We start from the raw sequence: 13451 nt of genomic DNA on the forward strand, positions 1-13451 counted from the left end.
TCTGATCAGTCACTTACTGTCAGTAACTTATGTCTCCAGTTCATATGCTAGTGCATTAGTGATAAATCTACTTTTATTTTAACTATATCTGGGGAGCTGACTTCATTAATCCCACATAGCAGTTCCACTAGCTAAAGAGTGAAAAGCAGCCGTTAGGGCACGCTAACAGGCAGATTAATTTTGTGCATTGAAATATATGCACAAAGAACTGGGAAGAGAACAAGAGAAGCCATCACGAGTCACTCAGCTCCTCATGCCACGTGCAGAGCCCTTTATCAGCAACCCAGAGTGGGCAGCGAGATGATCTCCCCAGTCCGCACCCACCAAACAGCGCTTTCCACCCTACCAAGGTCCCAGCAAGCTGTTGGCAGGGTTTTGTTGTTCTTTCCATCTCGCACTTAAAGTCTGGAGAGCATTATACCCAAGACAACAAACCTGGGGGGAAATAGGATTTCTGCGGCCTCATGGCCTATCATGCACGGAAGGCCAGAGTCATTGCTTGATTGCTAGCTACTCTTGGGGACGTCAACTCCTCCCTGAGCCAACAGTCACAACCACCACCTTGTCTTTCTTACCCCACTCATGTGAAGGACCAGAAACAACCATGTCCAGACCTCTCCCTACCCCATCCTGCATCCGTTCCCCCGACACAGAAATAGCTTGGCCCAAAACCATCTTTAGGACAGCAAAATTTAATTGCCCAGGCCACTGCATTAAAGGCTCAGGGATTCCCACCTCCATCTAGAAGTGGATGCATGAGAGGTTGCACGATGTTTTAATCTGTGGAGTCAGGCTTCTAGGAGGAGGGCTGCTCAGCTAGTTCAGGCAATTAGAGCAGAGATCAGGGTTAGGGCTGCCCAGCAGCCAGCTGGACATTGGACAGCTCTCAGACTTCATTTACCTGCTGACAGTATTTAATCTGCCAGACAAGAGAACCAAATAGGGTGCCTGTCATCAGCCCCTTTCTGGGACCCAGAGGAAGCCTTTAAGAAGCATGACACCAAGAAGGACCGTCTGAGGCCAGGAAAGGAACATCAAGGGGTTTTCTTCCCTATACGCTTCCAATACCTCTTCTCCCAATTACTTCTCTTGCTACTGCCTGTCTGTAACACATACTGGGAAACTGGACAAGGCAAATTCCTAGGGGTAGCCTTACCAGGCTCAGGTTGGAGGCAGCATTTTGGATGGATCATATGGAAAAGGCAGATTTCACAGAATGCCGCATTGGTAAGAAGGGTGAAGATGACAGGGGCCCAATCGAAGGGCAGAGGAGTCACAGTTCTGGCATTAAATAGTGGTCTGTGGTCAGCAGAAAGACATTCATTCCTGGGGCAGCACATGGATGAATACAGTCAAGATGGAAGGTATTTTATCAATCATGTCAACACCTAGTGGCATTTTAATCTCTGGTGTAGGCAGGCCTTTGTTGATAAAGGTTCCTGTACGTACATATGGGGAAAGACTAATTCCTACAAACTACTAACTTTAAAGCATTGCCTTCTCCTTCACTTTACATTATTTTCACATGGCCTAGAACTGCCTTGTTGACATTGCAGTCCAGGAGCTTGGCAAGTTTGCAGAGCGACTATACCAAAATCATTTACAAGTCACAGGACTGTGAACAGGCATCTGAAAGCAATAAACAGGTTTTTAATGTTCGGGGTTTGTTTTGCTTCTTAAGCTCTCTCATTGAAATAAAAACTGTCTGGATTGATTTGCAGAGCCATGAGAAGTATATGCTTTGTCTATTGCCAAGTTTCAGACCAGAGGGAGTTTTGACAAGAGCTATATGCCTCAGAAATAGGGTTGATCATAGAAGTTCTAACATTTCCATAACTATAGCAACACAAATGGCCCAGCTAAGTATTCCTGTTAATGAGACACAATTCAAGCAAGCAATTGCTATACTTCTTGTTATAATAATGTTCTCAAGAGATGGGAGGATTTCATTTCTGCTTCTCCACAAGCCAGCCAGGATTTTAAGAGGTGGGGTTTTTTTAAGGAATGCTCGATTGTACTAGTAAAAAGTTTAAATGTTCTTTTTTTTTTTTTTTAAAGTTTTAATAAAAACATACACATGCTTTTTGATTCTCCAGGCTTGGTATGCCAAGACACCACTGGGTAAAGCACGCATCAAAGCGCTGGCAGACAGTGAGAAAGCAGAAAAAGGAAAAACAAAAAAAGGAAAAGGGAAAAACTAACTTCCTCAAGAATTTTGCATCTGGCAATACCAGCCACAGCTCTACTTCATGGGAAAGAGGAAGACATTAGGAAAACAGACATGTCAGAATAGTACACCCCAAGTTATAGGTATTCCAGGAAACACAACTCCTTTCTGAATGAATTTTTAAAAGTTAAAAAAATCGGGTAAGACATCAATGTGACAAGTAGCTCTCAGAGGATAAAGAGTTAATGACCACTAACTTGCTCAAGCATTATTTATTCTAAGAGATTTTAGGGGACAGAAGGGTTCATTACTCAGGACTGTAACATGCTATCAACTTTTAGGCTATACTCATTTATTTCAGCAAGTAACTCTCCTTAAAAATTGATGTCACATTAATGTCTTTCATTACTTTAATATCCTATATGCTTTATAAAACTAACTGCTTTATATATCTGTAGGTCTAATGTGTTACAGTTCTCAATAAAACTATTACAGCTATAAAGACTGCTTTTTAATTGCGATGGATTATAAGACACTTAATGCAATCTACCACAAGCTGAATATTTACATAGTCACATGAGGACCAGCACTGTTTCACCTTTTGATGCCTTTTCATGGACAAATTCATACATGTGGATCTTAGCAGAAAACATTAATAAGCAGCACAAAAGCAAAGCAGTCAGGTGGTGTTCATTTTGGTGGATGTCCTGAAAGTCTGTTTTGCAATAGAAAGCAGTGCCCAATTGCTTTGTTTGCACAAATAGCAATGTATCTGTTGCTTAAAACAAACCCCGTGTGTAGCAAAGCAGCAGCTGTAATGGCAATCTGGAATAGGCCTGTTGAGCTTTCTAAAAGGCTGTTTCATGCTGTGTTAAACCCAATCCGGAGACCTGCTTCAGCTTCTTCTAAATCCAGTCCTGCAAGCTCTGTTTAAGTAGCCCACTGGTGAAAGTCTGCCCCACCACATTCAGACCCCACGCATGAAGCCATGCGCAGATGCAGCTTGTGGGACCACAGCAGCTCTTTCTGTGTGCTTGAGCAGGAAAACCTGAAGCTCTGTGGCAGGCATGTCTTCTGCACAGAAGGACCTAAGACACTTGGAGGCAGAGATTTCCTGGTCTTAGGCTTTGATGTAGTGTCTCCTACTCAACAGGGTGCATTAGGCCTAATATCAAAATATCACAAATAGCAAGTGCAGGGAACTAAACCGTCTCGGAAACACAATGCCAATGCACCAAGTGGTCCATGATAGGATTTGATAGTGTTTCAGTTGATAGGCAATCTTGTTTGTGCACAAATCAGCAATTTTGGGGACAAGGTATTTCTAAACAGTGGTTAGAACACCCTAAAGCTTTGGAACATCTTACATGACACTGATGGAGCCAGCACCACCTTTATGTCAAGTGCAGGATCTCATTCGCTAGAGTCTTCTACAGATAAAAGCCACAAATACCTGTTTTCACCTCTAACTGCAGCCTACCTATGTTGACTTGACAATAGGTAACTCACAATACCTATTTTAACTGGAAACACAAGGCACATCATCCCCAGGGAGTCAAAGGACCTCTCTGTACCTTCTCTATAGACAGACTGTGAAGTAGAGGAGGGCTGCATTGCTGTAGGAAGCTGCTCAGGTTTCCTCCAGACCAGAGCAGGCCAACCTGCCTTTAGAGGAGGGCAGGCTGACGACAGCACATCACACATACTCTGCCAGTTACAATTCACTCTGAGTATAGCACTGCTCACTGCTTATTAAGATCTTACTGATAGGTCTTCTACATAAAAGGTAATGATCACATTTCAAAAATTTCTGCATCTTAGTACTATCCCAACCCCTTACTCCCCTGGCTTCCCCTACTAGAACAGTTATTTCATCAAAAATATGATGGCAAGTGACTTGTTGTCCTGGTTTCAGCTGGGATAGAGTTAGCTGTCTTCCTAGTAGCTGGTACAGTGCTATGTTTTGAGTTCAGTATGAGAAGAATGTTGATAACACTGATGTTTTCAGTTGTTGCTCAGTAGTGTTTAGACTACAGTCAAGGATTTTTCAGCTTCTCATGCCCAGCCAGGGCACCTGACCCAAACTGGCCAACAGTGTATTCCATACCATGTGACGTCCCATCTAGTTTAGGAACTGGGAAGTGGGGGGGGGCAGGGATTCGCCGCTTGGGGACTGGCTGGGTGTCGGTCGGCGGGTGGTGAGCAGTTGCCCTGCGCATCATTTGTACATTCCAATCCTTTTATTACTACTGTTGTCATTTTATTAGTGTTATCATTATCATTATTAGTATCTTCTTTTCTGTTCTATTAAACCGTTCTTATCTCAACCCAGGAGTTTTACTTCTTTTCCTGATTTTCTCCCCCATCCCACTGGATGGGGGGGAGTGAGTGAGTGGCTGCGTGGTGCTTAGTTGCTGGCTGGGGTTAAACCACGACACTTGTAGAAAACATGCTCTTACCCAGAGTGTCAGTACACAACATGTTTTAGGACAGAAACCCTGCAGAAAGATGAAAGACCACCCAAAAACCTACTCTAACAAAGCTTGCTCAAAGGGGATCGTATTGAGCCTCTCCTGCTCCTAAGAAGAAATCCAATGGGAAAAGATGCTCCTGGAAACAGCAAAGTCTGAACAAAAGCCCAGAAAGATTCCTACAGGCAACTAATGGCACAGAAAACGATTCAAACAATCATCTCATTGAGCGCAGCAGAGGGAACTGGATGGCTCTTGTTAATAAAGTGAATTTTCTCCCTAGGGGAAGAATAGGCTGCCATGCTATCACAGCACATAGGATAGAGCCACCCCAACTGGGGCTTTTTGTGGTCCTCTTTGGCTACATTTTGCTGTCCAGTACAGGGCTCCCCTGGATTTCAGCCTTTCAACCTTGAGGCTGCATCTCCAGCCCTGCCAAGGGGATCCAAACAACAGGAAAAGAGATGCTTACTGGATCTCCTGTGTGCTATACCTCAGGATATTTCTGGTGTACACAAGTCCTTCCCCCAGCCATCCCAGCAGTAATCCAGCTGCTGGAGTCTTGTCATGACCCACACAAGGGACTCCATGAGTATGAGCTGCCAGCCCCTGGATTTAATCACTTGCAGCAGAGCAGCTACAAACTTTGGCTTTCCTTTCTTTATTCTTTCTTTGCAGACACTTGCTTGTGGCAGGCTGCTGGCTTCCCAAATTTGGCAGCACATCCAAATTAAAAGGTACTCTTCAACTTCACCCTCGGTGAGGGGAGCCAGACTCTCCAAAGATGTGGCAGGGTTTGTGTTAAAAACCTCATCTCTGCTCTCATCTGCAAGAAAACTAATTTGGATAATTCCGTCCTCAATCTTGCCGACAGTGGAATACTCCTCTCCACAACAGGTTTGACAGCAGAATGTGATGTGATGAAAAGACCGCATTTAGGTTGGACGTAAGCAAGCCCATTAACTAATATTTCAGCAGGTTCAGTGCAATCTCAATAGCAAAGTAACACGCTGACTGGCAACATCCATCTCCAGGGCATGACTCCGACCCCATGCAGAAAGGATGAATGAACCTCTAACCATCCCAGGTGTGCTTGGCAGGGCAGAAGCCTGCAGTTTTTCTCCAGTATTCACCAGTTTATGGGGGAAAAAAAACACTGGGGCAATTTAGCCTTTAGGTGTAGCTTGCAACAGTGGCTGCTTTCAGCGTAAACTGCATTTCTTCCCCACCCCCCCAGCCATGGAGATCTGGAAGCCACAGCTGGTGTACCTACAAACAGCTCCATAGGTGCAGGGGGGTGACAAAGATGCAATAAAGCAGACAAACTGTGCCCTGTGTAGCTGCCAAGCCCTTGCTCTCCTTTAGAGCCCTCTCAGTGGGAGGTGGGGAAGGAAGGATGAGGAGCAATTTTAATGCTATTTATAATTATTATTACAGAAAGTGCAGTTACTTGAAGTTGTTGCATCGAGCAGAGCCAACACACAGTAATTTCGGTATCAATAGCTGAACTATTCAATTAAGCAGCCCCAGCTGGACCTCCAATGCCTGTCCTGCTGTGAAGCTAACAGTGCTCTCACAAACAACACTGCTAGAGATGCTCTACCAGGCCTGAGTAGGGCATCTCTACCCAGAGATCTTTCACCACAGAAAAAAAAAAAAAAAAAAAAGATTGTGGCTTTGCTAAGCCCAGCTGCAAGGCAATTGTGCTCTGCTTTCCACCCACAGCAATCCCAAAATCTGACCAGGGAGGAAAATCCCTCTTGCTACACCCTGTCCCCTACTTAGTTTCCAGCAAGAGATGAGTTTTGGGAGATGGCAGAGTGCCAGGCTGCTTTGCCTCCTGGTGTGGTGGTAGGAGGTAATCCAGAAGCACCAGCAAAGTTGAGGAAAGAAGCTGTCACACTCATTTATATATGCAAGTGATCTAGAGAATTATCGGCTAAATTATTTAAATGTCCCATTACTATTAAATTACTGGGCATTCATTGTAAGAACAGTCATAATACAGTAACTAATTTGGTATTAATGTGAATGTCAGCGTTTCATTGCAGTTATTTTGTACTTCATCATAAGATAATTTACCAATAAATTAATTGGCTTAATTGCTTCCTCCAAACCCAGGAGAACTACATATGACGTGACTTTCTAAAAGTGTTCATTCTCACTCCCCATCTTTCTGCTTTAACCACACCAAGTGGGAACCCCCCTTTGAAACACTTGGGGAGGAACAGCCGAGAAAGAGGGAACAAAGTGTGACTTCACTCTCCCAGAGGCAATAAAGTCTTGGCATAACCCCTCCTGTGGATTTTAATGTGCTTTAAATATAGCCCCTGAGGCCATGCTTGGAGCAGGAGCCCAGGTTTCAGTTCCAGCTTTGCAGGGTCCTTGGTGGTGGGCAAGGAGAACAGCCCCAGCACCCTGCCTCCATCCAAGCACCTGGGAGCCATTCTTACGCACCTCCCCTGTTGTACAAATTCCCCTCATCACCTTTGCCTCCCCAAAATGCCAATAAACCCCAATCCCCATCACCTGGGCATCAGCCAAACCAGCCAGAGCAGAGACTCAGGCTGCGGCTGACAGGCCTGCTACAGCTGGAAATAAGTTGCTACCAATTTGCCCCAAGGCAAAAAAAGTGCCATAATTAGAATTTCAGGTGTGTAGGGGATACCCTGCCTCGGATAAGATGTCTGCCAATTGATTTAAACCCTATCAATAAGCCTGAGAAACAAGCAGTTTACCATAGTGCTTGGAATAGGATGAATAAGAAACCAAAACCAAGTGGAGCCTTAAGTCCTGAGGCATCACCTCCACACTGCTCTACAGCACCCACCAAGTGCCCAGGACAGAGCTCCCGCCACCCCAGTCTCTTTGCAGATTCCAGTCTCCATCCCTGTTGGCATCCGTGCAGGAGATGCCTCTACCTCCTGGGGACACAGCCGGCCAAAGGCAGCCCCAGTCCCGAGCAGCCAGGCAGGAGGGCTGCATCCTCGCAGCGAGGAGGGAGGGAAAATGGCCCTCGCTGGGTAAAAGGCAGCCACCGCCGCCATGAAGTCATGCTTTCACGATGTGCCTTGAGTATTATTAGGTCCCTGGCTTATGTCAAGAGCTCAGGTTATGCCGCTGTGGCCAAAGCCCTTTAATCAGACACTGTAACTCCTGTTAAAAGCAGTGCCAGCCCTTGTCTCTGATCCCTGCCAATTTTGCATGAGCTATTTTGCCTTGCTAGCCTGTACCGATTTAGAGATAGGGTTATTGGGAGCAACCGCTGCCTTCCTGAAAGCAGACTCCTCTAGCACTGGGATTTTACAACCAGCACTGAAGCTCTCTGGCAACCGCAGCAAGTCTCCCAGAGCTCCCGCCTCTCCGTTCCCCAGGAGCTTAGGAAAAGTTTACTGCTGTTTTCTTCTCCAGGAGATGGAAAAAAGCTCCTTCCAAAGCACAGTGGGTAAGGACAGCTGTTTTCTCCAGTTTCTTGGTTTAAACGTTTTTTAACAAATTTACAGGGCTCTTTTGCAAAGCACTGGGAACAGATTGCACCGGCCTCAGCACTTTGGCACTTGCTCCTCCACCATCAGGGAGAGATCAGTCCAACTGCAAAATGCTGCTAAATCTTTATTTATGATAATTCACCCCAGTCCTGGGCAGTCTGCATCATGCCAGGCTGGCAAACAGTCCAACTCCAGGTGGGAACAGCCCACAGGAATACATCTCCTTCCAGCACACCCCAGAGACAAGTCCCAACCACAGGGCACCTGTTGTAGCTTATTGTTTAAGTTGCCATCAGAATTAAAAAACAAGCCGACATTTCTCAGCAAAACCCCCCAAATGTGGTAATACAAAGTGAAGCTGACTGTTCTATTAACTCCCATCCTGCATCAGCAATTTTCTAAAGTGTAGAAACATTATAATTGACTTTTCTGCTAGTAGCAAAATGTCATTTTTTCTTAATACTTCCTAAGTCAGTAATGCATTTCAAAAGCCTCCAATGCCACTACCACAACAGGACTTACAAATTAGCACATTTTCAGCTTTTCATTAAACACAATACCCAAAAAAAGTCTCATCATATTAGGGTTTCTCTCCTCATTATTGAAAGTACTGCGACTTTGGCACTTCGTGCAGCAAATTATAATGCACTCAGCCTGGGTCCATTGTAAATCAGGGCTTCAAAAAAGGTATCATGTAGTCGGGCCCTCTTTAAGCACTGAAAATATTGGAGTCTATTTGAAAACGCCTTATGTAGTCTCTCACTAGCCTTGCAAATCATCACAGCACCGGGTAGATCTTCCTTTTATTTTTTTGCCTCATGGCATCAAGCCATTTCTATTCCAGCCAGAAAAAGAGGATTATTTCTTGCTGGGATTTCAAGAAAACCCTACACCTAAGATAACAAGCTGCATAAAATCCCCAAATCATTTAGGGCTCTTGTTCAGCTTTGCACAGCTTCTGTGAGGCTGTCCTCTTCAAAGGAGAAGGGGTTTCTCCAGCCGGACCCCTGGCTCACTGCCCTGGGATGCCCCCAGCCAACGATGCTTTTCAGAGGCCACCACGGTGCAATCAATGGCACAGTGCCTACACGGTTCCGGCAAATTCCCGAGCTCCAGGCTGAAATGCCGCTACCCTGGGAGGATGCTGCAAAAGAAGGGCCGTTTCTTTTGCAGAGCAAACAAGCACCATCCTATTTTTGCGTGCCGTTGCCTCTTGCAAAAGCACCAAACACAGCCTTGGTTGGCCTTTGGCATTACAGCCCTCAGCTAGAGTACCCTTTCTTGGCGGGGGGGGGGGCGGAAATAATAGGGGTTGTGCCAGCATGGCTTGCACCCCGCTCCTGGATGCCCCGAAACCAGGTGCCGTCCCAGGGCAGGGCACTGCCAGGCTCTGCTCCCACCTACCCAGCAGCCTTAAGGCCAAAGGGTGGGAAATGCAAACTCCACACCCTTTCCCATTTTCTCAGTCCTCCAAAAAAATGCTAGTCACATCCCTAATCTCCTCTGCACAATTTCCAACAATACCAATGCTGTGCAGTTTCCCATAGGTGGGATGCCCCTCTCCTTAAAAGTATTCATGCTTTAAGTTGCTCAAACTAGCAAGAAAGTCATCGTTAGTAAGACAACAAAGTGCACCCAGAAGCAAAGGGGAAGAGAAACATGAAATAAGGCTGTTTGTTTGCTTCTCAGGAGGGCAGCTGCAAGCCAGCAGCAAGGTAAAGGCCATTTCCTAGCATCCTCTTCTAGCTCCCTTGCTTTAGTCTTCTACTCAGTTTCCCCATCAGAGAAAAGGCAACCAGCAGCAACGCAAGGCAAGGATTAATGCAAACACTGGGAAAGGGTGAAGGACATCTCACAGCACAGGCAACAGTAGCACCAAAGCCCAAAATAAGCAGCAGAGAGCAAGGAACTGGAACAAGGAGGACCTGCAGAGGACAACCAAATACTATCATCATAAAAAAAAAAAAAAAAAAAACAACCAACACAAGGAACTCACCTGCTCTCCCTTGCAGCATCTACAGCTTCTGCACAGATGTACTTGGTGTGTGGACCACAAGAAAGGAAAATGATTGTAAGCAATGCTTTGCCCAAGAAACCACCCAAAGCCCACAGCCAACCAGTAAATCCCAAGGAGCTCAGGGGCTGAGGCTTTTCTCTGGCTCGGTGGATCACCTGCAAATGGGAAACCCAGACCACCTGCTGCCCTCACAGCAGGAGAAACTCCTCAGCTGCTGCAACGGGCCAGTTAGCAAAGCCAACAGGGCAAGCAGGTCATGAAGCCTGAGGACCTCAGCTGGTTCTCCTCCTCCATTTTCTCTAGCAGGTGTCCAGGGTGAGGTCCCAGCATCCACATCAGGCTGTCACAGTGGAGTGGGACTTTTGCTTCCTAAGTAAAAATAACTCAGTATCAAACTCCAGGAAGAAAAAAAAAGATGGAGAGGAAAGAGAATGGGCTGAAACAAGAGCAGAAACACCAAGAAAGACTGTTTGAAAAGCAAGGGAAAATCTAGGCATCAGCCATTAAGACTGGATACTGTGTGATGGGCCAAGCCCTAGTCAAAGCTTGCTGAGAGGTGAAGGGTTGGGTGCAATCCTGTCCTCGGAGGGGTGAATAGACTGGAGGATTAGCAGGAGGAGATGGAAATCATGCAAATGAGCCCTTTCGCCAGCAAAGCCAATACCCCCACTCAGCACAATGTTTGGCTAAGTTACACCCATAATTGCTCTAATTAAAGGTGCACTCAGATAGGCTCCATCCCAAATGCCATTGCTCAGACAGCTCCTGAAAAGCCTCTCAGGCAGCACCCTTCGGGTGGGTGATGGGTAGAGAGAAATGCGAAAATGCATCAGGCCAGCCCAAAATCTGGGGACTCGGTTGCATCATTTCAAAGCCTGATGGAAGCCTGCACTGGCGTGGTGGCCCCCCCATCCTACCCCCCACATTAGCCTAAAAACACCCATCAGGGAGCAACCCCTCCTCTCCCATAGGGGTGGGTTGGAGGGGTCACGCATGCGGGCACACCGTGATGCCACCTCATGGCCCAAAAACCTGCCCCATCCTTGCGTCATTTTCTCCAGCCCAGCCAGGAGATGCCTCCATCCACGAGCCCCTCGAGCGGGGTCCTGCCTTGAGCCAGCATTTCATTTTAGGCTTACAAAGCCATCCCCGCTCCATCGCCAAGATAAAGCTCCCAATTCTGGGATGTCCCTAACCCACCGATGATGTGTCACCCCTGCCAGCAGGCAACGCATCCCCCTCTGCCCGCTAACAAAGCTTCTCGTGGGGGGGGTGGCGGGGGCAGCCCAAAGCCCTGTCCCCCCTGCCATTGCCCACCCAAGCCACCCTCCACCTTCAGCAGGGAAACTCCTCGGTGTCACAGCTCGAGGAGGGCAGGGATGCGGCAGCGGGGGCAGTGCGCTGACAGCTCACCCCGCCGGGTGCTGCTGATGTGACGGATGGTCCAGGTGCCGTGGCCGGACCCCAAGAACCGGCTGCCTCATCCCACCGCAACAGCAACCTGTAATTTCCAAGGCAGCGTTTCCAGCCTGTACTCCGCAAGTGATGGGAAGGGGCGGCAGGAATGAAGGCAGAGCTGAGCAGGCAAACCAGATGGCTCTCTCGCTAAAGTGCAGCTGCGCCAAGGAGAGGTCATAGCTGTAATGAATCGGGCCGAGTCCCCACTAATTAATGCTGACAAGCAAAGTTCAGATGTGTCCACTGGTAAGGAATAAATCAATCCCCCAGAAATGGATATGGCCAATGAGGGATAGTTGAGTTTGTTCTTCTGCATCCCAGAGGGCAAGCAATTATCTCCATAACTTTCTAGTTAGGGTGCACTTGGGAAACACATCTTCCGATCCATAAATACCTCCTTTCCACAACTACGTTACACTTTCAGGTGTCAAAAGCTAATTTTTCTCAGGAGCAAAACAGCATGGCACGAAATCGAGTGAAGGGCTTGTTGAAGCTCGTGGTGCCGTCCAGCTCCTCTGTTTCCACGTCCCGTAGCATTTTGGCAAAGAAAAGCCTGTTGGATGGCAGCGATGCTCCTGGTGGAGATCCAGCTAGGGAATGGGGTGAATCTGATTCAGTTTTTGAGTTTGGGGAAAGGGACTGGGGCTTGAGTCCCGAGGTACCCAGCACTGGCTCCTCACCCTATAATCGTTTATAAGTCCCTTTTTAGGTGGTCAGCCTGTGAGCAGTGGTGTTGACACGTGGCACATCACACTCCTGGTGTCTCCCATCCCAGGAGGGGGTCCTGCATTACGGGCCCTACAAGGAGCCTCTAATCTCTTCCACCTTCTTTCCTCCCTTTACTCCTCCTCCCTGGGACCACAGCCCCCCCCAGGGATGCCATGGTGGGACTCACTGGCCACAGGGCACCTGGCAAGTGGGGAGGGGGTCACCCATCTTGCACCCCCCTTCTCCAGCAGCCGTGGGAGAGCATCGACTGCAGTGCTGGCTAAACTGAGAGCAAACCCATGCTGTGGGGATGCTAAACCTTCCCCCGCCTCAGCTCAGCAACAAAAATGCCTGCATGACCCCAGTAGCATTTTTTTGGGGTGCGCAGAGCCATTGCCACCTTGTGCTGCCCTATGAGCCACTTTAGTCAAACAAGATATTTGCTCTGTCCTTCCATCCCACCTTTTATATAGGACAATGTTATTTCACTTGTGTCCTTTCCTCTTCATTTTTTCAGCAGACCCAGGCAAACTGAAAACGAAAACAATGCTCCGTTGCCATTAAACAGCTGGCAGAGCCCAATCCCCTGCTGAACCCAGCAGTTTTGAAACTTTAATGGCAGAAACAAATTTTTTTTTCTGAGCACTTGAGAGATGCCTCTTGGGTTTGTGTTCCAAGAGCTGGTGCCAAGGTTGGTGGCATCTCCTGGGTGAGTCCCACAGGACAGCTGCTCTCCTGCCCTTTCCCATTGCACACAACCTTCACAAAAGAAAACTGTCCCTGCTTTTCAGAAGGTTTGTTGTGCAGGTTTCTTTCCAGCATCTCCTTTATCACCGCCTGCTTCTCCACTCCTAAGTCCTCCCTGGGGTAACCACAGCAGGGCTAGTGGTCTTTATAGCCGCCATAGGTGGGCAGGTGCTTAGATTGCAGCCTTGGGGCATCAAAGTTTGAGGTAGGCATTAACAAAGAGGTGTTATGCAGCAAAACCAGCTTTCATGCAGGGAGGGAACAGCCCTTGCACCTTGAGTTAAACCCTCTTGGGTACAACCCGCAAACCATCACTACCCAGAAATTACAGCTTTGCCATATGCCTTCTAAGAGAAAGGGGTAATAAGAGAAAAAAAAAAAATGCAGGGGAGAAC

General features: G+C 47.3%; 1 protein-coding gene across 2 annotated transcripts in view; it reads left to right on the forward strand.

The window, feature by feature from the left end:
• The window catches only part of IQCA1 (IQ motif containing with AAA domain 1), a 113163-nt gene extending 110372 nt beyond the window's left edge, over window positions 1-2791 (forward strand). For both annotated transcript variants that reach the window (XM_069782131.1, XM_069782132.1), the window contains one exon: window positions 2097-2791. In XM_069782131.1, coding sequence (XP_069638232.1) covers window positions 2097-2201 — 105 coding nt within the window. In that variant the 3' untranslated portion in view covers window positions 2202-2791. The remainder of the gene's footprint in view (window positions 1-2096) is intronic.
• The last annotated feature ends 10660 nt before the right edge of the window (window positions 2792-13451 follow it).

This window comes from Haliaeetus albicilla, chromosome 4, assembly GCF_947461875.1.
Source record: "Haliaeetus albicilla chromosome 4, bHalAlb1.1, whole genome shotgun sequence".
Taxonomy (NCBI): Eukaryota; Metazoa; Chordata; class Aves; order Accipitriformes; family Accipitridae; genus Haliaeetus; species Haliaeetus albicilla.